Genomic DNA, 27,970 nt, shown 5'->3' on the forward strand with positions numbered 1-27,970 from the left:
ATGTAAAACGTAAAGAACAGCGGAATGTACGCCGTTATAGAGGTTTAAAGGAGAAATTCAAAAGTTAGATAGTCAGGTGCACAATATAGATATACATATGTTATCCATAGACCTCCTCCTTTTTTTTTTTTGTATTTTTTTTTTTTCTAAGTTTTACATTTGTATCTTATATTCTTTTTTTATTTTTTTATTTTATTTATTACTTTTTTCACAGACGATGTGCGGAATATGAAGCGCACTCCTGTGAATACCCGCGAGGAAACATACAGAGGTCTGAATGTCCACAATTGCCCTATCGCATGCAGTCTAGAGTGCATAGAGAAACATACACGGGTCAAAAAATGAGTAAGACATAATCAAAGAAAATAAAAGGGACATGTAAAACATAATGGCAATGCGTGGGGGTAGCAGGAGTATAAATCCTAATAAATACATATACTGGTAGTAGTCTCCCATATTATCTGGCAAGGTGCAAACAGTTGGCCCTTCCTGACAGTGGTGGAGGCGTAGCAATCCATACGTGTTAGTAGCAAGCAACGATGTATACATACATTACTACAGATAATAACGCTTGAAGTAAAATTTGTGCAATCAATTTAACAGTCGTGATTTTACCCACGGTAAACATAAAATATTAATTGCTGTAACTGCGAAAATTGTTAGGAATGTACAGGTAGGTGGGCTGCACATAAGGTGTGGGAGTGAGCAGTTTGATAACAAAGCCCACAATCGGGGCCTATTGACAACACTGCTTGCATGAGACTATTTACTTGTGACTATGAGCGTCACTTTAAATCTAGCGACGTGCTGAGGGGTTTGTAGTGTGTGCCGTGAACAAGTGGGATATGCCCATCCATTGTAAAAAGAGATCTAATAATAATATAACGAAAAATTATTGCAAACGAAATGTGGCGCTATGAACAATCATAGAGAGCATATAAAGGGAAGACATAACGTTTTAAAAGTCATAACGTTTTAAACATGCTAGACTGTACATAAAATGGGGTATACTCATCGATATTCAAACATGTGAGACAGTTCATGAGTTTGTAGCCGGCGAACCAGATAGGACCCAATCCGTCTGCAGTTTTCTCGGGGAGAGATCTGTGGAAGACATTGCACACGAGGGCGATTTAGTGGCGGTCCAAAGACCCCATGATGTGATGAGCTTCATGCCTTCGTCCGGGTCGTTCATGACAACCGTTCTCCCTTCTCTCCAGACCAGAAGCTTTGTTGGGTAACCCCACTTGTAGGAAACATTATTATTGCGTAGAGTTTTAGTGATGGTCAGGAATTCTTTCCGACGAGCCATTGTGGAAGCCGAGAGGTCAGCAAATAGAAATATTTGTTGAAACGGTTCCGGTAAGGTGCCAACTTTCCGTGCTGCATTAAGGAGGGTGTTCTTATGAACAAAGTAGTGGAACTTCACGATCACATCTTTAGGTACGTCTCTCGCCATACGGGCCGGGCGTGGAAGCCTATGCATGCGATCGAACATCCATGCAGAGTCAGGCAATTCCGGGACCAAGGATTTGCATATAGATAGAATGAAGGCAGGCAAAGCATCATGGGGTACATCGTCCGGTATGCCCCTAAATCTGACGTTCTGTCTCCGTGATCGATCCTCCAGATCCGCCAGTTTTAGTTTAAGAGTAGTGTTATCTTCTGAGAGTTTCTGGATCTTATCAACGACCTCATTATGGGCGACACATAGCTCATCCGATTTGTTTTCCAAATGACTGGTTCTATCTCCCAATGACGAGATTTCCCTCCTCAGTTCACTATCAATTTGTAAGAAATCTTTTCTGATTGTAGTACGGAGGTCTTGCAACATTCTGTGCAGACTGCGTTCCGTGACCGTGGCATCTGACAGTTTAGAGGAGGTGGACTCACTGTCTGACTGATCGTCCGACACACCATGCGTTTCGCCGCCATCTTGGCTGCTCTTTTTTCGGTCTTTTTTGCGGTTTTTCGTCGTGTCCGTGAGCTTTAATTGCTTAGATGGTGACATTTCCGTGGTATACCTCTGTGGGGATGAGGGTTTTAGAATAAATTTTCAGTTTTCTGCTGTCTTTGTCGCTAGTTAGGCCGGAATAACAGCGGAGCTCTCAAGCCATGCGTCCGTGCTAGCCGGAAGTCGGACACGCCCCCCCACAATATACTATTATTAACAAATACCAGCCCCAACATTCAGGATAAGTGTTGGTTAATGCAAAGAATTGGACTTACCTGTGCCCACCTGAAAAAAAGTTTCACCATGCACTTAGTAGAGCACCAAAGAGTTGTTCATCAACTGGCACCAATAGTGCTAACTCCTCAGACAGAGTACAAATGTATGCCTAGACCCTTTGTGGCAGGACTGCCTAAACTGTGAATTGCCTTGTTTTATATGTATGGATGTGCGCTGCCAGACTGTGTGTTTCCCCTCTTTCATATTCCCCTTTCTGTAATTTTTACCATAAAATCCTGCAATATACCTTTTGATTGCCCGGCACTTCATTTAGAACGTTTACTTAGAATGTTCACGCCTTGCTACTGAGGTGTGAAAATCGCAGACCGCAAGGGAATGAGCGGCGCGTGCTTCCCCTGGGTGGCCGCTGGTTCATATTACCGAATGCCCACCAGGGGGCATTAGTCTCCCGAACCGTGCCGGACCACCCCGATACTCCAATTAGAACGTTCACACCTCACTAACAAGGTGTGAAAACCGCAGACCACAAGGGAATGAGTGGCGTATACTTCCCCTGGGTGGCCACCAGTTCGTATCACCGACCGCCCACCAGCGGGAGCTTTCGTCTCCCGAACCGGCCTGCGTACACGGTTTTCGATCCCGGTGTCAGGGACCATCCTACCTGCTCCCGAACGGAGCTATAATCACTCATCCTGTCTTTCCTTATCCTACCTACTCCCCAGTGGAGCTATAATCCCTCATCCCTTTACCTTATCTGGGAGCTACGAGGCTGCACTCGTGGCTGCCCAGGAAAATGCACTCTCTGGTGAATCCCCACATGGGGATATCCACCAGAGAGAGGGAAGCGCTCCAGCAGCCAGTCCATGGGGCTGTGAGTCAGTCTCATGACCGCAGGGTTCCCACTGGCAGCATGGAGCACCCATTCAAACTGGGGTTGCAACTGGGCAACTGGGGTTGCACCATTCTCCTGGTTGGTCGGCATGAGTAAAGCACTGATTCAAATGGAGTGCTTATTCAAATGGGTTTTTTTGCCCTATCTTCTGATTGGGCAGCGAAACCCCAATCCTCCCCGAGCCCCGATTGGTGCAGCAGAGTTTTGCGCCCTTTCTTCAGATTGGGCGGTGAATCTCCTTCCTCCCCATAATGCTGATTGGCGCGATTTGGTTCACGCCATATCGGCTGATTGGCTGTTGCTTGGTTTAGGTGCGAAGTTTGAATTCGCCGGACTAAACCAAGCAACACCATGGAACTGATTTTGAGGATGTACAGAGCCTTGAGCCCCAGACTTTTAACGCTGATATCTCCGGCATCTGATCACCCTACCTTTTGTGGGGGTCCCAGAGTGGACCTGGGGCTATTTCCCTATGTAAGTATTAACCCTGTAACCCCTTCCTGTCCCGGGGCGCTGAGCCCCAAATTGTATCCCCCTGAAAGTAAAATGTACTCATGCGTGTCCCTGTGTCTAGTTAGTATCTCCCAGAGCAGGAGAAGGTTGTCTATTCCCCAGCCCCCTCCTGTATGTGTTTTGTGTTGTGTTGTGTTGGATGGAGACCCCCTGTGGGGGTCTGTGCATAAAAAGTTGTGTGCCCCAATAAACATTGTCAAATGTTGTATCTTGGAATTATGTCCCATCCAGTTAGTGGGGAAATGGGTCTGACCTATTCTAACCAAAGGGGATAAAAAGCCAGGTTACCCTGGTCCCGCTACACCCTTGACCACAATAGTACCCATAACCCCAAGTGAAATACCAAGGGAACTTAACATGACCTAGTATATACCTATAGAAAAGTCGCCATTTTTTTTCTGGAGAGCGGACCATCACTCTAAAATTCTACTTGGCAAGGAATCATGGTGGGCACATGCATGTATAAATGCAGCACAACATTAAAACCAGTGACAGGTTAAGTGAATAGCATTGATTATATCACAACAATAGCACCTGTAGTGATATAATCAATGGACAGTCAGCAAGTGAACAGTCAGTTCTTGAATTTAATGTGTTGCAAGCATGAAAAATGAGCAAGTGAAAAGATCTTAGTATTTTTGACAAGGGCAATATAGTGATGGCTAAACGACTGGGTCAGAGCATCTCCAAAAAGGTAAGTTTTGTGTGGTGCTCCCGGTATGCAGTTGTTTGTATCTACAAAAAAAATGGTGCAAGGAAGGACAACCGGTAAACCGGCGTCAAGGTCATTGGTGCCCACGGTTTATTGATGCACATGGAGACAAAGTCTAGCTTGTCTGGTCAAATCACACGGAAGAGCTATTGTAGCTCAAATTGCTAAAACAAAGGTGTCAGAACGGTGAGTGTGTCCTTGATGACCCTTGAATGTTGCCAAATGCACCTTCAACTTAGAGACTTAGCAGAACGGCTACATTGACATTAACTTTGAATTCTCAGTTTAGTAAATAACCATGATAGTATATATTAAACTATCCCATAATATATAATATATGTGTAAAATACTGCAAAGTACAGAACAGCGTAGTATTATTATTATCATCATTATTATTATTATCATTATCATAGGTTAGTTGTAGAATCCTCCTGACTATTTACAATAACTTATGCTTTATCTTGTCTAAGTTAAGGGAAACCCTTAAACTCACAACAGGTCTGTGAAGGGAACAGTGGCGTACATACTGGGGTCGCAGGGGCCGCGGCTGCGACCGGGCCCGGCCCACCAGGGGGCCCGGCCGCCCTGCGACCCAGTATGTACCCAGTGTGGCCAGCCTCTTCTCCTGGGGGGCCCAGGAGCTGGCCACCTCAGGGCCCCCCGAGGATGGCCCTGGTGTCAACCGGTGGATGGGCTGGCACCGCACTGATGCCAGAGCCGGTATATGACATCAACACCACTTGACCCATGGAATCCCCTCAGCTCTCCCAAAGGTAGGGAGGCTGGGGGATTAATTTTTTTTTTTAAACGTGTGTGTTTGTTAGTGTGTGTGTGTTAGATTGTGTGTGTTAAAGAGTGTGTATGTGTGTGTGTGTGTGTGTTAGAGTGTGTGTGTGTGTGTTAGTGTTAGTTTTTGTGTGTCAGTGAGTGTGTTACTGTGTGTGTTTTACCGAGTGTGTTAGTTTGTGTGCATCTGTTAGTGAGTCTGTTTGGTGTCTGTTAGTGAGTGTGTGTTTTGTAAGTGAGTGTGTATGTGTCTGTCTTTCAGTGAGTGTGTATGTATGTCTGTCACTGTGTGTCTATCAGTAAATGTGTGTGTCTGTTAGCTAGTGTGTATGCGTCTGTGCGTGAGAGTGTGTGTGTGTGTGTGTGTGTCTGTTACCTTTCTCCAGCGCCGGACTCCCTTGGCGCTGGGGATCCCTCCGCCCCGATCCGCCTCTCAGCCCCGAATGCACATTCAAACCGTCCAGAGGAAAGCATTACTCAATGTGAAAATCGCGGAAGCTCCTCTAGCGGCTGTCAACGAGACAGCCACTAGAGACTGAATTAACCTTCAGTGAAACATAGCAGTTTCTCTGAAACTGCTATGTTTTCAGCTGCAGGGTTAAAACTAGAGGGAGCAGGCACCCAGACCACTTCATTGAGCTGATGTGATCTGGGTGTCTGTAGTGGTCCTTTAAGTGTATGTGTATCTGCATGCACTGGCGTACATACCACGGTCGCTGGGGTCGCAGCCCTGCGACCCCTGCGACCAGGTACCCGCCGCCAGGTGTTGCTGCACAGGCCCGCACAGACTATGCGCGGGGAAGGGGGGGCATGGATCAGTTTTCGCACCGGGGCCCCATGGGTTGTGTGTACGCCACTGGAAGGGCTGATATGTTATATAACCCGATATTCTGGTCTATTTACCTTGCTGCCCTCCATTTTCACTTTCTCATTTTTTACCATTAGCCACTCTTTACAATTTTACTCAAACGTTTGTAATAAAGCTAATCTGTCTGTATATGTATCTCAATGCATTTACATTGCTAAGCGTCTGAGGTAGCTATTGTTATAGCAGAATGATATCTGTGTAATTATCATAATCTGTTTGTGTTTGCATAGTGGACTAACTACCTTGTGTTAGAGCTCTCACCAGGAAATGTTAAAGGATCTTAACATGTATAGCTTGGAGGAAAGACGAGACAGGGGGGATATGATAGAAACATTTAAATACATAAAGGGAATCAACACAGTAAATGAGGAGACTATATTTAAAAGAAGAAAAACAACCACTACAAGAGGACATCATCTTAAATTAGAGGGGCAAAGGTTTAAAAATAATATCAGAAAGTATTACTTTACTGAGAGAGTAGTGGATGCATGGAATAGCCATCCAGCTGAAGTGGTAGAGGTTAACACAGTAAAGGAGTTTAAGCATGCGTGGGATAGGCATAAGGCTATCCTAGACTTAAGATAAGGCCAGGGACTAATGAAAGTATTTAGAAAATTGGGCAGACTAGATGGGCCGAATGGTTCTTATCTGCCGTCACATTCTATGTTTCTATGTTCTATGTTTCTATGTAACCAATAAACACGTACAATACACTCAGACACTCCCACACAAAATCCTCCCCTCTGCCTGTGATACAATTACCTTACACAATGGGTTAATGTAATTATCACAGGCAGAAAAATACACAGTTTTACACAATATTCATAACTTTAAAAGTATGCATCACATTCACATAAAACTTATATCAGAATCAACATACTCCAAATACAAACATAGATCAAAATCATACAAATTGGTCCAGTGGGTCAAAAGTTAGATCAAAGTCCTTTGTGACCAAATAAAGCATGGCTTTTCTGCCCAAAACCAGTTCCACAGAGTCTTCTATCCTGGAGATAATTGGGAAGTAATCCAATTATCTCCAAGGACAGAGGCAAAACTCCATTAGCCACATGGTAGCAAAAGACAATAAAATATATAAATATATATAACTGTGCAGCTATTGCATAAAACAGGTACATTCAACATATCCCCAGATAGCTTAGATCTGACCGCACATTATTACTGAATGGTGCTCAGATCACATACTTATCTTTCACATAGTCTTTCGTTATACGAATGGGCTCCATGGCATAGCTATCTGGGGTATCACTGTTCAAATAGGGAAAGTACCGAATGACCCGGCTTTCGTGTCTTTGCAAGGGAAAATAAAGCGTTTCCACATGGGGCCATAGTCCAGAGGGAGCAGGCGAGCAACCAGGCTCCTCCAATGCCCAGTGGCAGGGTTGGTACCGCCACACAGAGTTATTATTAAAATATGCTTGTCAGAAAAATAAGTTAAAAAAACGTCCCAACACCAGTTGTAGATTCCGTAACCATCCTTAAAGATTAAGAAGATCTAAATTCATGGCAGAGATCATTAACTTGGAGCACGGCAACTCACAGTGCTGCGAAAATCAGCATTTCCTCACAGAGATGCATTGAACATGGAGCAGAGGTCACTGAATGTCCGTGCTGCACACTAAGCAGCACTGGATTAAGAAGCACCTCTAGTGGCCATTTGAGTGACTGTCACTAGAGGTGTAACTAGGCAGAACTGTAAACACTGCATTTTCTCTGAAAAGGCAGTCTTTACATTAAAAAAAAACAGCAGGGACAGGCTATAGACCCCAGAACCACAACATTTTGAGCTGTAGTGACTCTGGTGACTAGAGTGTCCCTTTAACCCCTTAAATACCAAACTTCTGGATTAAAAGGGAATCATGACATGTAACACATGTCATGTGTCCTTAAGGGGTTAAGCTACTCAAATTATACAAAATTAAATACGGTGTTTCTTAATTACCATGTAATTAGCTAGTCCCTACACTAAAATACATGTTAAAGTTGATCTTCTAATTTACGTATAATTTCATAAATCTAAATCAACAAAGCAAAATAAACAACAAAATAAATAAAAATAAAATAAAGGAAATACAATTAGAAATATTTAGGCCCAAGGGAGATAGCACAGTTAGGCGAACAAGGGCACATGTATGAATTTGGGGGTGTACGAGCTGTGATTGGATCGAACGTTACTGTGGGAGCGTTAGTTTAGAATGAATGGGTGATTAATTATCCTACCTCAGGGGAGGAGAGGGAGTGTGGGGGGTAACAATGGTTTTTATCAAGAGTCTTCCCATCATGGTATGCAGTTTTGTAAGCTCAAGGTGGTGGGAATTCATCTCTACAGACCTGCAGGATGTTGATCATGCGTTTGGCACCTTCTACATAGGTGGTGAGTAATGCGTCATCGTGGCAGTCTTGAGCCACCTGTATGTAACAAGGTGGGTACTGATTACCAATACTACGAGGGTGGGAAGGGGAGAAGAAGAGGACGAGAGGAAGAGGAGAGGGGGTTAGGGAATTTAGGGGGGTGGGAGAATAGTAGCAAAGGACTATTCAGTGGCCTGTCTCTGTCCTTGCTTCGCAAGTGGCCCGTTATGTGGGGAGTGGGAATTCGAAAAGCCAGGGGTCCCATATTGAGGCAAAATGGGATTCTTTGTTAAACTAATTTGCATATTCCCACCCAGAATCCTTTGCAATAATAACATCACTGCAAATTTGTGATTTCTGTGGGAAAAGAAAGTCTTTTGTCTTGACTGGTGTGCAGATTTTTGTTTAACATTGTATTTACTATCCACAGACTTCAGGTGGAAGTTTTTTCAATCACAATTTTTTTTCTCCACCATAACCTATTTGTTTTTTGAGGTGGGAGCCTAAAATTGTGGAAGGGGTTGTTTGGCTTAAATAGTCTGAATACACCTCCTGTACATGCCGTTGCTTTCGCGAAGTTGTGCTTGCACTTCCAGTTCAACTTTCTTTAGGCAGCCCTCAGCGTGTCCCCACAATTTCACAAGTCCCACCTTGGTTAGAATTTGCTTGTGCTACTGTTTTGTGATGTAAGTACAAGCAGTTTCTAGGGGTTGGATTTCCATCCTATTCGAGGCTTCTAGCACTTCATCCAACATAAACTGGGAGTGACCTTTCACTGTATATAAATCTGATGTCTGTAATGAGGCTAGTTGGCTCCATTCATGCTGTAGAACCATATTTTATAGATTGGCTATGGCTGTTTGCTTTTAATTCCTGGTGGCCTCTTCCGGCCTCACTTAGAGCTATCTTACATTGCGTTCGCTCACTTACCTTCTGGCTTAGTTTTCCCGCAGTTGGCTTCAGCCGCAAATTTCTGCTACACAGTGAATGTATTTCAGCATGCATGATTGTTTTGTATCAAATTTGACCACGGGAATTGTGTTTAGCTTGCCACCTAGTGTTCATTTCTCATATTACGTGTAGTTTGTTTTATTCTGTTTTATTAAGTGTTAGTACTGGATCGGAGGTGATAGGAGGTGGGAACAGCTAGGGAGAACATCCTACTCAGGTAGGGTGGGAGCTTCCCAGAAAAGCTCTTATGCACAAGGCTGGAAAGATAAGGGTGCATCGGCATTTCAGTAATAGCTAGATTAGCTCTTTTAACATGTCACAATGGTGGGTAAAGTAATTACATGCTAGTACAAAGCAGCAGCATTCATTATACAATGTTTTAAGTTAATGAAGCTGGGTTTGCGGCGTAGGTGCATTCACTACATCCCCAAAATCAATGACTAGCATTCACATTTGTTTTCTGTAGGGCTTAGGCACGATTTGTTTCTGTACAGGGCACCTCATTTTGGATAAAGTTTTGAAGATAGTTTTTTAATGTGAAGGCCTAAATATTAGAATGAACAGACTGTGATAAGTGTGCTACTTGTATTTGTTTTGATACATATTTGGGAATTTTGTAATTTATGCAATTTAGGTACTGTTCCAAAGATCATTGTGACAATATTGTCAGTGTTTATAAAGAGTTTGTTAACCACGATCCACTTTTCTACCTCTGCGAACAGGTCCTGGAGAACGGCCTCAAGCTGCAGTAGATTGGGTTTACTAGCGTAAATTACAGTGTTGTCTGCATACATATGTACAGTTGAGGCTTTGGAGACGTTAGGCAGATCATGCATAAATAATGTGAATTGTAGGGGGCTGAGAGTGGAGCCTTGAGGAACACCACACTTAACCGGGAGAGGCAGGGAGGCGCTATCAGAATAATTCACACATTGCAATCAATCTTATACATTTGATTGAAGCCAAGTTAGCAGATGAGCACCAATACCTGAGTTTTTAAGTTTTTGCAAAAGAATGCCATGGTCTACCATGTCAAAGTCCTTGGCAAAATCAAGGAAAATAGCTCAGGATAATTCTCATTGTGTCGTGCCCATTTGGGTGTCATTGCAAACCTTTAAGAGGGCAGTCGTAGTTCAGTGATTTGGATGAAAACCTGATTGATCAGGGGTCAGATAGTTTGATTGTTGATAATATTCATATAGTTGCGTGTGAATGCATTTTTCCAAGATTTATGACAATATGAGGAGGCAATAATATCGCACGATAGTTAGATACCAAAGTATTGTCACCACTTGTATTGATAGGTACTACTCTCGCATTCTTCTAAAGTTTTGGTATGTATCCAGACACCAGGGATTCATTGATAAGGGTAGTGACACGTTTAGCAATTGCCAGCGTACTGAGCTTCAGCAACATCGCTCTGATTTGATCTGGTCCACACTGGTTTTTTTTTCATTTTAAGATTAAGATGATTGGATCACTTAAATGATGTTTTATTTAAGAATTAAGATGTTTATTAATGACACTAACAGGTGCTGGTCTAAAACTGAATTTCTCTATATGAGGTTTTTGCAGACTTAGCAGGGCCTGATCTGCATTTGTAGTCTGAGAAGAAGTGTTATTCATTATCTTAGCAATCAGAGTGGTGATAAGTCCAACACAATAATTGTTAAAGGCATTTGCTACTTCTAGATGGTGTTGCAGGGTTTGGTTGTCCATTTTGACAGTGGAGGGCTGGGAGTGGATTGTGGGGGTATGTATGTTACTTATGATTTTCCAAAAGCTTCTTGGGTTTGATATGTTATTGTTAAAGTTTTCACTGAAATATTGAGCCTTTGCCATTTTGGATTGTTTTGTGCATGCATGTCTGTAAGTACAGTGATCGTTCATGGAGCCAGTACGCTTGAACTTTGACCACAATGAATCTTTAAACTGGTACGTTTGAATGAGGTCAGCTGTAACCCAAGGCAGATATGTCCCTTTTATTCGCACATTACGCTTGTAAAAGAATCACACTTTTTATAACAATAAACACATCCACAGAGAAATGGGTAAAATCAAAGCATATCAGATAACACTAGAAAAATGTATATCTGGTATGTGAGCGCTCCAATAGAAATAAACAAATGATAATATAATAAAATAATATAATGATGACCACTATAGCTAGAAACACCACAATGACCACCAAATAGAAAATCAGTAGAGAAACAGGCATAAACACTGGGTAAATCTATCTAAATAAATGTACTGTAAACATGTACAAAGTATATAAAAAACGTAATTTATAGTATAAAACACGAAACATGATTATATTAAACAACACCTCAAATGTCGCGTAGACGTGCTGTCTGCTGCTTCACCACACCGCCGACCGACTTGGTTTTCCCATCTGGTCCTTCACTTACGATCTGGCATTGATTTTCGGCGATTGGCCTGGTGGGAACGGCATCGTTTGCACCTCCCACTGTTTGGAGTTGGTGTGCTCCCATCACCTTATGCGAAGGTCGGACGAACAGGGTTAGTTGCCTTGGTGAACCCCCAGAGTGTTCAATATCTTGTGGATATGGTTTCACACTTGGGGACATCCTAATCGCAACCCCCTTAGTCTCGACCCGGCATTTTGGTTGGTTCACGAGCTCCCTCCACTTGAGATGGTGCATACATTTGGGTACTATCTTTAATATTATTTTTTCTGCGGAACACATTTTGTTACACTTGAATCTATTGATTGTTTATATTTCTTATGTGCACATCTCCAGTTCCTAACATCAGCTTATCTGTGGATAACAACAACGAATAAGGGGCCCCATACTATCCACGTTGCAGAGATTTGATCTGGACATTTGAGGTGTTGTTTAATATAATCATGTTTGTGTTTTATACTATAAATTAAGTTTTTTATATACTTTGTACATGTTTACAGTACATTTATTTAGATAGATTTACCCAGTGTTTATGCCTGTTTCTCTACTGATTTTCTATTTGGTGGTCATTGTGGTGTTTCTAGCTATAGTGGTCATCATTATATTATTTTATTATATTATCATTTGTTTATTTCTATTGGAGCGCTCACATACCAGATATACATTTTTCTAGTTTACCCACACAAGTCGCTCTCCTGTATGTGATGCAGCCCTGCTTCTAGTGATTCTATTGGAAATATTTATTACCCTCACTCTCGCTGTCAGTTCCTTTATATTTATATTTATATCAGATAACACTACTCAAAATAAGCAGAATCTCATATTGATAAAACACTGGATTTTTCTTTGTCTTTATGTTTACGCAAGTTGTGTTGTGTGTGTGTGTCAAGCGTTTACCAATTCCCCTCCCAATCTTGGTAATAAAGTTTAGTAAAGCAATTAGCAGCAGCACCACAAGAATGCAGCCAAGTGTGCTTTTCAAGAAGAAGGATGTAAGGGAGACTGGTTATTCAAAAGATGATGGCAATGAACCAATTGGAGTGTCATCCATCTCCGCAGTGTCTTCACCTGCAGGCAGCAGCACAATGGGGCAGACTCAGCAACACTGTCACCAACTCAGGAAAGAAATGCCTTGCACACCACCGAAGAATAAAATCACTATATTCTATTCAAAAACAAAGCAGGGGAAAGTATTAGAGTAGATTGCTCAGTGCATTCAGTAAGTAGATAGAAGATGTCAGATCCTACAAAAATTAGTCATAGACAGGGGTTAAATAAAGCACCCTTACAACTCCAAGTACAAGGAGCAATGTAGCCACCAGCAACCTTGTATCCTCTAGACCAGAGTTTCCCAAACCAGTATTCAAGACCCACCAACAGTCCAGGTTTTGTTAGTATCTCCATTGTAATATAACAGGGAAATAAATAAATCCTGGACTGTTGGTGGGCCATGAGGGCTGGATTGTCACTACCGACCTATGGACTGGCAATTAGATACGTGGTGTCACCCAGTCCATCGTATAAGAAGTATATACTTACCGTGGTGGACTACACTACCCACTACCCCGAAGCAGTTGGTCAAGATGGTAAAGGAAAAATCTCCAGGTGGCCCAGGGGCAACATAAGGTCTGGTACGATCAGGCTGCTCGCCAACATACGTTCCGGGTGGGCCAAAAGGTCCTGGTGCTAAAACCTACCAAGCAAGATAGATTACAGGCGCAATGGCAAGGCCTTTACAGAGTGGTGGAGCAACTATGTGACACCACATATCTAATTGCCAGCTGTGCTGACGAAAGGATCCGAAGATCCTTCCACATTCATATGTTAAATGAATATCAGGAAAGGCAGGAAGACATAGCTGCTGAATGTGCCCCAGCCACAGACGACCCCGACAGTCTCCCTCTACCCTACCTATTGGAGAGGGATTCTCGGACTGACCTCCTCAGCCATGTAAAGCAAGGGTACCGATTAACATCTGTAGAGAGGGATCAGGTCTGTCAGTTACTAGAAGGAAAGCGACAGACCTCATAGAGTGGAGACTCCCGGACCGGCCCCCATTAGGCAACCACCCTACCATATTTCTGAAGCCGTCCGCGATAGAATGCGGGGAAAATACAGGAAATGTTTAAGCTAGGTGTTATTGAACCCTCAGATAGTCCGTCGGCTTCACCGGTCCTCGCTTCCCAGAAAGATGGAACCATCCGGTTCTGCATGGACTACCGGCGACTAAACAACCGGACCGTGACAGAAGCCTACTCGTTGCCCTGGGTAGATGAACTCTTAGATCGTATAGCTAACACTATCTGACCACCATAGATCTCTACAAAGTATACTGGCAGATTCCCCTGGCGGAGGAGGCTATCCCCAAGTCGGCCTTTCTCAACCAGTTTGGCTTGTACCAATATAAGGTCATGCCATTCGGGATCAAGAACGCCCAGGCTACGTTTCAGCGCTTCGTGGATAGGCTCCTCGATGGATTCCAGGATTTTGCCTGTTTACCTGGATAACATTGCAATCTACAGTGAGTCCTGGGAGGAATATTTAGTTCATGTAGGGCCAGTGGTGGATCAGATTCAGGCTTGCTGGCCTGACCCTGGAGCCAGACACATGCCACCTTGGAATGGCTGAAGTCCAATACCTGGCACACCGGGTGTAGTGTGGGAAACAGCGACCAGAACCTGCTTTGAAGATTGAAGCGGTTGCTAACTGGCCCACACCTCGCACCAAGACCCAAGTATTGGCCTTCCTACAGATGGCCAGGTATTATAGATGCTTTGTGCCTGACTACAGTACTATCGCCGAGCCCCTGACTGACCTGACCAAGAAAAGCTTACCCAAGCAGGTTCTGTTGTCTCCCACCTGTGAAGCTGCGTTTCAGTCTCTAAAGAAATAATTAATTCATGCCCCTGCCTTGGCTGCCCCAGTCCCTAACAAATGTTTTATTGTCCACACAGACACTTCCATGTTTGTGCTGGGGGCAGTTCTAAGCCAAGTTGGAGAAGATGCAGGAGAGCACCCTGTCACGTACCTCAGTAGAAAGCTATTACCCTGGGAGGTGAGCTACACGGCAGTGGAGAAGGAGTGTTTAGCCTTGGTGTGGGCTTTGAAGAAACGAACCCCTTACTTATACAGATAGGAATTTCCACTGATTACTGACCACAACCCGTTGGTGTGGCTTAACCGGGTCACAGGCGACAATGACCGATTGGTGCAGACATCCCCAGGCTGACCCCAAAAAGGTCAAGCTGAGTCTGTTGGAGTGTTCCACATGGAGGGAGCACTGTAACAGATCCTCCTGTTCCTGAACTATTACTTTGCATTGACTGGCTCGGTATACGAACTTCACTGAACAGATTTCCCCATTTAGTTCATGTACTGAACAAAGTATCGAATGGATAGACCACCCAGAACAGTCATGTGCCACTCATTAACCTACTAGACCTCACTAACACCTTCACAAACTGCAAATACTTCAACATTCCAAGTGGTCAGCTGGGTAGTCGCCGTTCATATGGCCGAACACGAAGCGGTGGCCATCTTGTTTTGGAAACGCGCCCAGCGGTGTTTGGTCATCGAGTGAAAGGAACTATTATCGGACACTCGATGGCACAAACACTGCAGTGACTTCCACTTCCACATATGTTTATTTCTATTAGTCTAAGAGAATCGGCGTTTGGTGGGAGCAAACTCGGTTATCTTCATCATTTTTCTATATTTCGTACTCCCGAAATGGAATTATTTTGGGCAGGCGCCTCGTGTGCGGTCGGTCTAAACTTTACCCCGGTGTTATTTTGGCTATGTTCGTGAGATCTGAGCCATTTTCTGATATGTTTGACGCTCAGATCTATCTGGGGATATTGGACTTGAGGGGGTACTTAATTGTTAACTGTATGTTTTGGTGTGTTTTTGTTGTGTGTCCTGGACCTGAGTGTTAATATAATTAAGTGGTGTACTTTACAGTGGTCTACTCTCAGGTCCAGTGGGGAATGGACCCTGGAATATGTAATAAGAAAACCCTTGCATGGGGAGTTGCATATAAGGCCTGTTGTGGCTGCCATTAAATCAGTTCAGCTTCACCCTCAACACAGAGCCTCATCTCGTGATTGTAGGGAACCGCTATACCCGCTTTATAACTGCTTGGAATACTGCTTGGGATTACTACAGCCTTACTCATACTAGGGGGAAAGAACATCTCTGGCAGTGGAAACCCCCTCTTCTCTCGAGGTGGCCGCCATATATTTACTTTACCCAGTCACACCACCTATGGGTGAAACCAAAGTAATACAACTTGTGTGATAATGTGTGATATGAAAATGCATGAAACATATTTTACCTATACATAGCAGATGCAAGAAAAAAATCAACTCATCAGGAATAAGAATAATGGGAAAAAGTTTTAAAAACACAAAAAATAAATATATACTAGAAATTCTATATTAAAGTTATTTATTCATGTATCATATTACAATTCTGAATGTGAATAATTATTTTCACTGGTGCAGGTAAATTTAACATTCAAAGTGGTATCTCTGTGTTTCAGCGTCTGACTACCCAAATTGCAGAAACTTTTTGTGGAGCAGCCACGGAGTGCCACTGGAAATGATTTGCTTCCTGTAGAGAACAAAGACAGTACATGTAAGAAACGTTTATAATACATGGGCTGGTGTCAACCTTTTTTTTTTTATATAAATATCAATTATATTACAACTGAATATACAAACCGACCATGTGCCTAACTTAATTTGTGTCTTTCTCAAAAAATGTTAAGGATGCAAGATATTGTTTTTGTATAATACACTAATCAGCAAACCTATAATTACCTGAATTAAAGGTACACATCTGTGTGCAGTAAGCTAGTCTGTCTACAAGCAGGCTGAAATTGCCATTATAGGCACCATGACATTTTCATCCTGCAATGCAATATATTGCTGCTTTGCATAAACAGTAATGTTTTCATTTCAGGGCTAAACACACGTCTTAGTGCATGTCTTTCTTACAGCCACTAGGGGGAGCATTCCACTCCTACGACTAAGTCAGACTTGGTTTAGTGATATTCAATGTCCTCACTCATTTCATGGGGACGTTGAACGTCCTCTAACGCTTATCATAGGGAAGCATTGGATTCAATGCTTCACTATGAGAACCATTTGAATGGAGGAGCACAGCACTCCTTCTCATCCCCGATGCTGCTCTTTGAGAAGTATTTTATTGGATAGGATAAAGAAGAAATAGCCTCAGAGAAGATGAAATGGAAAAATGGAAAGTGGAGAAAACGGCTGCACGAAGTGAGTCTCAAAGCTAATTTTTTTTTAATAAAATGCTTTTTTTTAAATTATATTTAGCGGGGCCCTGTATCTATATAAGAAGTAGAACACTATAAAATTTGGAATACATATTTTTATTACAAAAGCTGTAGTGTTATTTTTACCCCTTAAGGACGGCGGGCGTTCTATGCCATCCTTTTTTAGGCGGTCCTAAATGCCGGCGGGCGGCATAGAACATCCCCGCTGTCTTTTGTACTTACCGGGTCCCAATGGCATACCATTTGCAAAAGTAGACAACCCAAGGTATTGCAAATGAGGTATGTCAAGTCTTTTTAGTAGCCACTGAGTCACAAACCCTGCCCAAATTAGCATTCAATTTAGTTTTTAAAATGTTTCACACACAAACAAATATGAATGCTAACTTTGGCCAGTGTTTGTGACTAAGTGGCTACTAGAAAAGACTGGGCATACCCCATTTGTAATACACTTTTGCAAATGGTATGCTATCATGGGGGTAATTTTCATTCCTGGGCTACCATTTGGTCTCAAAGGCAACATAGCCAGTCTGGCATATTTAAGATACAAATATTTGATGTGACATGAAAGCCCTGTTTCTCCTGAACAAAATGATATAAGATAAGTGTGTGCACATAATATGAAAGAGGTGAATTACGTCTCAACAGACATATAGCGCAAATTTAAGATTTTGTTTACGTTTTGTTTTCATCACAACTTGTACAATTGGCTCAGTCCTTAAGGGGTTAATATATCTCTAAACTGGTTAGGTTTATAACCTACCAGAGTATTGGGATCAATAGCTCTGCATCAAATAATCTTTCATCCACTGGCCTTGGCTATTTTTTATATAATTTTTAAATAACCATCTTTAGTCTAGAACATGGTCTTTGTTGCTCACTATACATAAAATATTTATACTTATTCATACCAGATACCTTATTTAGCAGTACTAGCATTTGTATGGCCATTAATTGTAAAGTCTCTCACCACTTGTTTCTTATTAAAAATGCTCTTCAGGCAACAGAACCACCATAGTTCACTGTAATGGTTGCGGTAATATAAACTGTAAGTGTGGTCCCCTCTTGTTTTGTTGAACTGTCTTGGAGTGGGTTGCCAATAACTAGGGCTCTTAATTACACCCATAGACCACCACTCTGCAGTAAATCCAATATTGGAGCTACACTTCAGCATTGTCAAAAATTATTCTGCCTAGCCTAGATGGCAATGGAAGACTAAGCATGCTGGTAAAGACTTATGGCACTAATACCACTACTCTAAGCAATAATTGTTATTGTACGTGCAGTCACACTTTAATATATAGATATAGAATCCTTGGGTAGACTATTTTTTATAACAAAACACATTGTAAAAATGGCACCATTGATTGTGTTACAGGAAGGTAATAAAGCAATATGGCATACGGTACTCTATAATATAACTAAAACATATCATTATGTGTAATATTGCACATCAGAAAGTAACAATGTAATTGCTATACCTTTTATCTTCGTACTTTGTAGAATACACTGTGTCTCATTCCCAGTACATGAAATGGTCTCACTGGTGGAGCACGTTTCCGAGTCCTCAGATATGCACGCTGGGCATGTTATATTGTTTACTTGAGAGTTGTCATCCGGCACTTAAATGGAAGAAAATTAAGTCAATAAAAGTCAAGTGGAGTCAATAAAAATCTGATTCGTTATTAATATATGTTAACTTGGTACAGATTGTGTAACCATGGAGATAATAAAAATGCAAAATGTAGGCCATGTTGGGAAAAAGAGCTTTGCCTGGTTTCTCTTAGAACAAGGGCTAACTCTGCTTACTGAATAGCAATTATTCTACTGAAGTCTATAGGGATATTGCTATTCGGTAAGCAGTGTAGTTCTCTTAGTTATAATACGTTTTCCACTGTCTAATTAATAGCTTCCCTAAAGACTTCAATGTGGGTTTTCCCTCTGCTAACAGAATCCAGACGTGAAAATGTAAACTATAAATGACGTTTCCTTTCTAGTTTGAATTAACAAAAAAATATATATATATATATATATATTAATATGTTAGTCTCCTCTTATTTGGATTATTTTGATTTTGTTGGAGTTCACACCCAGACCATTATAAGATATGAATATGTGAGTGCAAGTTGATTCCATCAATCTGTTCAACCATCTGTTTATCCATATAAAGACACAAAAGGCACAAAAGCACAATAAAACATCTTTATAGTTTAATTTTACTCACGTAAAGGAAAGGTTGGATTACAGTTTTTAGCATTACAACACGAGGTTCCAATCTTTATATTCCCATCAGTAAAGGTGACACTTCCTTCCAGAGTGCATTGTTTTTTTGGTAAACATGACCTAATGAAAATGTGTGAGTCTTCAGAACCTATACATTGTGTAAGAGAAGAACATTTCAATTAGCATCTAGCCCTGGATAGCATTCTTAAATTTGGTCAGTGTCCAGAAATCATACTTAAACGAGTTTAAAACCACATTGCCTATAGATGTTGAATGGAAAACCCACAGCACTGAGAAATTTAGGAACAAACTATGTATGGCAAACATGATGCCTTGATTGTGATATAATAAATTATACATTCTGATAACATTTTATGATTGTCACAGACAGAAAGCAATGCCATTGCACCCCAATTATCTTGCCAATTCCTGAGATTGGAGAAGGTCCCAAATAATTTTCCAAAATTCAGGAAAACCTGATTAGGGTGATTATTTATGTTAGAATTACGAAAGTTGTTTACATTTTGTAGGGTTGTGAAGGCTCTATTCAAAGGAAGTAAGAAACAAAAAACTTGAATACAAATACAAAAAGATAATCCTGCGCTCACTCCCATCACTCCTGGGCGGCAGCAACGACCACAGTACACATCAGCCCCAATACATTCAGTAAAAACCAAAGAAAAAGTGACCTGTGCTCTCTCCTAAATTCCTATGTATATTTAAACAAATGGAGGTCATTTAGTTACTCATTGGAATGCCCGCCTGTCAATGTCAAGGCAGACCCCCCTAGGCAGGTCATACACTGACCTTTCACCTTGCTTCCTTGAGCTTCTGGCAAAGATATCCGGTGGTCCTGGTCTGTATTATGGCAATGTAAGTTGCCATAATACAGACCTTAAAAAAAAATGTGCCGAAAAACTTGTCTTATACTAGAGTATATACGGTAAGTGTCATAACACAAAAAAAAATTGCAATGGGATGAACAGTTAAATTTATGTTGGAAAATCTCAAAATACTGGTGCAAGAGATCTAATAATTCTTCTAAATAAAATAAATGGTCATTATGTAAGAAGAAAATCAGCATAGGCTGCAACTTTAAAGGCATCTGACCAACATCAAGATATTCTGCAGTGCTTTACATTTATAGAATGGGGATATTTGAGAACATGTAATTGGCATGAAATATTAGGTGAAGAAGGCCATGCTTAACTGAGCTTGCAGTCTATTAGCAAAAAGGAAAGACACACAGGAGGAGCATCAGCATGTCAGACGGGAGGAGGGATTGTTGGATAAGATGCCTGTGTCAATATAAGCTGGTAAATGTGATGTGTGGAAGAAGCAAAGAGTTGAAGGAGACAGAGTGAATTGATCTATGAAGGTGTGGGTACTAAGGAAGTCAATTGTAATAAGAGAAGTATTGCCCAGGAAGATGGTTAGCTTTTCTAAAGAGATGTGTTTTTATTGTCTGCTTGTCTTCAGAACTGTAATTTAGAGGATAGCCTGATAGCAATGGATTTGACATTTCAAAGGAATTGGGCATTGTTGAAAAATCCTGCAGATCATAGTTGTGAATAATACTCAGGCTGAGTCATATGACCTGCGAGAAGGGTTCTAGATAGAAGTAGATTGGGACTGAAGCCATTGTAAACAGTAAAGGAAAATGCAGAAAGGTTAAGAAATGCATGGGGCAGAGGTGGGTCTAGACCCTGACTCGGATGGGGCATTGATAATTTTCTTTGCCACTACAGCACATAGAAAGAACAAGGTATTGTTTATAGCTCTTATATTGTTTATAGCACTGTGCATTTTACGGTTTTATTGCAGTGAGGCTATGTGATGCATTCAGTGTGAATTGCTATAGTCTCTGCTTCCATGAGAATGAGTACTGAAGAAACAGGCAGGTGGGCCTAAAACATCTCCCCAGACTCCCTCAGCAATCATCCAGGGCTTGATTTTGTGTGTGGTTATATTTGCTTTTTTATTACAAAGCCACATTAAATGTGCATAGAAATCTGGGATAGTGTGAAGTAACTTTTTTTTTTTTATATATATATATTAGGAATACTCATTTTGGAATGTAGTGTGTGTGTGTGTGTGTGTGTGTGTGGGGGAGGGGGGGGGGTTGGAGGGAGGTTTGCTATAATAAAATAAATAATACATAATACAAAAATAATGCTCTTATGATGGAGGTAATATTTGATACAAAGAAACTTAACATGTGTTAAGCATTTTTTGTTTCATATATTTTCCCTAAGCACAAGTTGTTTTACTGGTATTTAAATGAACAATGTACCTGATTTAGCTAGTACATAATGTGATGCACAAACGGAACCAGCAGGGCAGGTCACACTTTTGCCAGTGCACGATGAACCTCCTAGATTTACACAATTTACACAGGACAGGGCATAACCTAGAAAGGAAAAATAAAAGATCAGTAAATGAGTGCATGTTTATCATTAAAGGGTTACTCCAAGCACCATGGAGTGATTTGAAGTGATCATGGTGAATGGAGTCTGTATGTGCAGCATTTTGCTGTGGAAAGCTGCACATACTGAGTTTAACTTCATGGCGAGGTGTAACTCCACTTCTGACAGCATCTTAGGATGTTATCAGCCCAGAGTGTCAGTTAAGTGCAAAGTGTCATGCACAGTGTACCTCGCATTATCTTAGAGCGGTCATCTGATGCTCTCAGCCAATGAATGGTGATTGGATCAGCTTACGGGTTCTCTTCAGAAGCCAAAAGGGACTCTCAACATGGTCCTGCTTAGTTTAGTGGAGATGGGAAAGGAGCCTCGGAGCCCGGGCCGGGATCCAGGTAATAGGTCAAACCATTCCTACAAACTGAGCCAGGGTACTCCTGGCATCATCACCACTACAGCGAGCTTGGAGTAACCCTTTAACAATAAAACATGGTTGCTTAAACAGACATTTCAAGGAAATGCAGACGAGGGTTATGATTATTATCATGGAAACATCGCTTAGGCAACACAATGTTTGGGAATTAGAACACCGTAAAATTCAACAAGTCAAACTATGTAAAAATGTCTGAAACCATTTGACATATCTTGTTATGGCATCACAAATTAAATAAATACTCCAAGTACAACACCTGCTATAACTCAACTGAAACTCTCAATATGGCCCTACTTAGTTCAGAAGAGCTAACAGGATTTCCTGCAAGGAGAATAGAGAACCAGGGACTAGGTCCAGGTACATTGCCCAATCTTTCTAAAATGAATTGACAGATTATACCAGAAGGTTTCCAGGGCACCTGCGGCACCATAATTACTGTAGGGTGCTATAGTGGTTATGGTGTCTGGAGTGTTCCTTTATACAAACACATAAAGGGACACTCCTCTTCCCCCCACCAGCCACAGGGTCAGAGAAGAAGAACGACTCAATTCACTATATATATATAATAATTGTCCTACTACTATAGGATGGATGATCAGCAGGCCATCTGTGTTGACACAGAGAATAATCATAATTTTTGATTCATATTACCATATTTTCTTGAGATTAGATCTATTATGTGCTTACATTCTCTATATAAGGAGAGGAAATCAAGTCCCCTGCATCTAAAGCTAAAATAGAAATATATATGTTTATAAAAAAATATATATCCAGTCCATTTTTAGGGTTAATATTTAAAAAAAAAATTGAAATCGATTTGTTGGCACTTGAAGACCACAGAGTCACCAAAAGGTTCTGTAAAATCCTAATATCTAAGGCTGAAATTAAAAAAAGGAAAATAGGCACGATCGTTATAATTTTTTCCTCACAATGTTTTGTCTTAAAATACTATTCCCTTCTTGATTGTAAGTACAAAGACATGGTTCTCTTCTTTTTTTTTCAGTATGTCTAATTAAGTATATGCTGCTTGTATAATTAACAATGTTAGTTTTGCATTAGATTGTAAGACCCTCTATATCAGAGTGCTATTGGTGAATTCTGCGGATTATAAACAGGAGATCTGGAGGCAACTTCTTAATAGCTTTTTGATTTGCAAGCACACGCTTCAGCATGTTCAATGTTTGATTTGAGTTAAAATTGGTAGTGTATGGCTCAATCTTGATCCGCCCTTCCCACGATAAGAAATTGGCCACTCCTGTAAGTTCAAGGTAATAAATCTTTTGGGTAAATCCTTAAAGGTTATACGTGATGATCCTCTCCAGTGCAGTTTACATTTTTTCATATAAAATGTAAAACAAATGTTCTTGTTTTCTTTTTCTAGCATATAATTAAGTTCTTCAATTTAAGTGACTTCTGAGGAGCTTCTAATATGGATTGGAGTTAAATCACTTCTGTTTTTGTTTATGCAGCCCTAGAAACACCTCCCCTGGCTGTGACTCACACAGCATAAAACATATAGTTTAATTTTCAATCAGATGTGAACGTACATTAGAAGTTTTTATGTTCTGCTCTGTAAATTGAACTCTAATCACACACACAGGAGGCTTATGCAAGGTCTAGCAGACTATTAACAGTGTGGGAGATAAACAAAAATAAACACATTGTGTACTAAATGACATTTAAACATTAGATCACACTGTAGCAGTTCCAGCTCCGTTCGGTTGTCCGTACACCCCTTGTTCATTTCACGAATGGATGATGTGTGGTCCTCCTTTTAAATCCACCTGAACATTGACTACTCCTGGCTTGTTAACTTAAAACGAGCAATTAGCTTAAGTGCTTTCCCTGGGTGGCCACCATTCGTATAACCGAACACATGTGTTCTAGTAAATGGTGGTCATTTGGTCTCCTGAACTTAGGCAGAGGTACATGGTTTTCGAACGCGTGGAACCCCGAGGAAAACTGCTGCCCATTTAGCTCTCAGAAAAGTTAGGAGACCTATCGACTGGGGGGAGCATTCGCTCCCTAAAAGCCAAGGGTAGCATTTGTCGGTGTTTGCACAGGAACTACCAAAAGTGGACCAAAATAGTTCATCTGGATCTGAGCGCTATTTGGACAACGTAGGGCACTCAGATCCGGGCTATAAAGGGGTATAATACTTGTGGGGTTTCTGTGTATTCTGATTGTATTTTTGGGATGTCTTAGGTATTTTATGCATGGTTCCCTGTAACTGAGAGATAATTGAGTTACCGGTCTTTGACACAATTATCTCCCGGACACAGGGATGCCTGGGAGGGGTTTGTGTTTTGTTGGATGGAGACCCAATGCTGGGGTCTGTGCATAAAAGGCCGAGTGTGGCATAATAAAACTCCCAGAACTGTGTGTCATCTTGTTCAAAAATTTTAGTTACCACGGATCCAGCGGAGGAAGTCCTGGTCAATACTAGCTATTCGCTACATTCACTTTACAGGAAGTGTTTAGGAAGGCTGAGTAAGTCACATGCAGGGAGGTGACTAGGGATGCATAAACAAAGTGATTTTATTAATATTAATGTTTGTCTTATTTCACGCACACCCCACCGGACATACCAATTGCTTCTTCAGTCCCACTGCAAGGCTTCATGGACCTCAGTCATACATACAAAGGTCCTTTAGCCTGTATTTGTGGGAGTCGTTTTCCTTATAAACATCCTCCTCTTTCGGCAGTATCTCTGTGTTTGGGAGCAAACAATCCCCCCCTTATTTTCACCCTTTTTATTTTTGTCCCTCATCCTTAAAACTATTTTACCTAGGTGATTCCTCTTGCAGGCTACTAACACAGCGTGTTCCTTTACATCCCTGCTGACATGTACCCCTTTCTTCTTCAGCTTCATTGTCCCTGACCACAAAGGGTGTATTGCGGTATCATAAGATTATTTCAAACATGGCTTAGTGTGTGACCTCTGCAACAAAGGAAGCTCAGCAATAGTTTCACTTAATTGAGCAGGTGACCTGTTCCAGTACAGCTGGTTTTTTGAGCTAAGACCTGGATAGTTTGCATAGTTACTAAGGCACCAAACGTCAGTTTCTATGTCTACAGCATCTGCCTTAGTGTAAGCTCTGGGCAGAGCATTTACAAATCAAAATGTCTGTGGTTTATACTCATAAAGAAATTGAATTAACAAGAGGAAAAAAAACATGTTTCCACTGACATTTTACAAAACATTGCAAAAAGGAGCTAAACTGTAAAATGTCAGATTTACAGCAATGTCCCAGTTCAACTAGTTTGATTTACAATGTGTAATTCAGTTGTCAATTCAACACAATCCATTGATTAGTGGATATACCTTCAAAGATGTTTTTTATTAAACAATGTCTCAAAATTCTGCTAAAAGTATCAGTAAATATATGTGCAATGCAGCACTGTGCACATACCTTTGTTTTCTGTAGATATATCAATAGAAAAAAAAAACTACAGCATATTGGAGCTTGCTTTTTCATTTAAGAACATTCTGAGGTTAGAAAAGTAGTTTATTAATTAATTTAATAAATAGCATTTATAATAAGTTATAAATAATTATACTTTTAGCCTAAAATACATGAGTGTGCTTACAATGTGGAAGATATAACACTAACTATTACATTATATGTCTATACAAGAAATATCGACCAATGTTATTATTAATTTATTATCTGAGGAACAAGAAGATTGGAATAACATAAAATATTTTGTCCGTATGGTTTTGGCTTCTCTTATTCCCAACGTGCTCGGACATTGAATGACACTAACACACACACACTAGGCAACTACAGCCAACACTGTGAGTCTTTTCAGGTCTTGTCTTTTAGGTTTAGTAAGACATCCCACTCAGGCAATCTCTCGAAGCCAGACATACAAAGTATCGATCCACATAAAGGTCAAAAGGCAATTCAGATGGTTTTCTTCGAAAAACTGAGATTCAGAACCATTTTTCTCATGAATCTGTCTTGGTCACTTTTGTAACCACCTTGCTTATTGAAAGTTCTGTACCTCCTACAGTTTTACACATCCAAGTAAAGAAAAATAAACTACTCTATTATAATACTATTATTATTATTATCATCATCCGTATAATAACCTTGCTTCTCAAATAGAGACTTACCTGCTGTTACTAGAGCTAAGAGGACATATATGAATGCCAGAAGAGTGTTCATTCTGTAATGTTTCGCCTGTAAGAATGTGTAAAACAGCTCACGAGAACCTGACACTAGCAGAAAACTCTAGACCTTTGTGTAGAGACACATCATAAAAATGGGTGGGGAATAAGCCGACAGCAAAAGAATGAGGAAACAGTTCTAAAGTGAAAATTTAAACCAAGCAAGAAATGTCATAATGAAGCCTTGCATCATCAACTAAGAAATCAGAGTAAAAAAAGTCACACTCTTTTTAATTAGTTCCAAACATTTTTTATAATAAAAATGATAAATAGGAAATAGTCAGTTGTTCATCCAAAAATAAATCTACCCAGCTTATACTTACATACCTTCTGCACAAATATATATTTCTGAACGTTCTGGTGCTCATAGATATCAGTGTTTAAAACCATATGTTCCACCACAATTTAAGAAATCCCAAATCATCATGTATACTACACAGATATCTCGGCAATCTGGAATGTTCCTTGATACCATTATTAATTTTAATATACCTTTTATTTCATACCAATTAATTAAAAACAGACATAAAACAGGTTTGAATGTAGTATTTTATCTTTTTCACATATTTTGTATTACATTTTTTTTAATAGATTTTACAACGATATATTCAGTATTATAAAATAATATAAAATAAAATGATAAACCTCAAAAGGAATGACCAAAAGTTAAGTAAAAATAGGTCTAGCGTTTTTCAGTGAATCCTACCTTGGTCTCTTACCATGAAACACATGTGCATATAGCTAATGAATAATGTAAAGTGAGTCTAAAATATAACAGGATTATGTACTAAAGTGAGAATTGTTTGGGAATCAAAGTGAAATCTAAGGCACACAGTAGCAAAAATGGAAAAATTCCCAAAGTCAGCCATGCTTCCAGTCCAACTATTTTGGTCCACAATTTGAAATTCACGTTGAATTCCTGGCAATTCTCATTTTAGTTAATAATCCTGAAATTGTACTTAATTCTAACTCCACTGTAACCTTATCTGTCTTGTGTCTTGATTGTAAATGCACTGTAACCTTATCTTCTTCTCTTCCTTTTTGAACTGCACAGTAAAGTCAGTCAAATTGACATGGGTGCAGCTTTATGGAAAGAGGCAGGTTCTGACTAAAAGGTGTAACACTCAGAAATATCGTAAAAGAAAACGACAGTCAAGGGCGTGTGTTAATTGTCTCTTTAAAGTGTTGTAGGCATTCTTCTTTACCGTATGGCAATTCAGAATTTCTAATGGTCCAATTATACTTATAGCAATGTTGCAGAACCTGTCAGTCAAGTTGGCCGGGTGGAAAGCAACATCTGAAACGTGAAAAGCAAGAATACTTTGAAAATACCGTATCAGATTGTTCCATGTCCATTAACCTGAATTGCCATTACTTGATGCTAAAGGCTACATACTTTTATACTTTTTTCTGAGGTGAAATGCCATCTAATTACTTTGCGTACTAATTCTAAAAGTTAAAGATGATGACATTTATAAAAGGTCGATGTCAATATAATCTTACAAAAAAAATGCAGAGGAACACAGTTCAATGAAATTAGCTAGTATTTAAACTTAGTTTAGTCAGCGATATTTGATCAGGTTTGCTTGGAAACTAAGATGCACTAGAAAGATTTTCTCTTTTATTATTTAAAGCAGCAGCCTAAACACCATAAGTATAACGAACAGAATGAAGAGTCAGCGCTAATTAAAAAACGGGCAGCAACCCTT

General features: G+C 40.5%; 1 protein-coding gene across 1 annotated transcript; it reads right to left on the reverse strand.

Annotated features, from left to right (window-relative positions):
- Nucleotides 1-16,143: 16,143 nt before the first annotated feature.
- LOC134577181 (phospholipase A2 inhibitor and Ly6/PLAUR domain-containing protein-like) lies at nucleotides 16,144-26,335 on the reverse strand. Its single transcript, XM_063435849.1, has 5 exons — nucleotides 26,208-26,335; nucleotides 21,528-21,644; nucleotides 19,236-19,382; nucleotides 18,493-18,633; nucleotides 16,144-16,323 (listed from the first exon to the last, which is right to left on the reverse strand). Exons 1-5 carry the CDS (start codon nucleotides 26,257-26,259, stop codon nucleotides 16,175-16,177), a joined length of 606 nt encoding a protein of 201 aa, XP_063291919.1. The 5' UTR covers nucleotides 26,260-26,335; the 3' UTR covers nucleotides 16,144-16,174.
- Between the last annotated feature and the right edge of the window lie 1,635 nt (nucleotides 26,336-27,970).

Source organism: Pelobates fuscus, chromosome 11, assembly GCF_036172605.1.
Source record: "Pelobates fuscus isolate aPelFus1 chromosome 11, aPelFus1.pri, whole genome shotgun sequence".
Classification (NCBI taxonomy): Eukaryota; Metazoa; Chordata; class Amphibia; order Anura; family Pelobatidae; genus Pelobates; species Pelobates fuscus.

What these genes read in the sequence shown, in the direction of transcription:
- LOC134577181 (XM_063435849.1), bottom strand. Translation starts at nt 26,259, where the DNA reads ATGAACACTCTTCTGGCATTCATATATGTCCTCTTAGCTCTAGTAACA. An exon ending in CTTAGCTCTAGTAACAGCAG is followed by an intron (nt 21,645 to 26,207) that starts GTAAGTCTCTAT and finishes TTTCCTTTCTAG; the next exon opens with GTTATGCCCTGTCCTGTGTA. An exon ending in TTATGTACTAGCTAAATCAG is followed by an intron (nt 19,383 to 21,527) that starts GTACATTGTTCA and finishes CACAATGTATAG; the next exon opens with GTTCTGAAGACTCACACATT.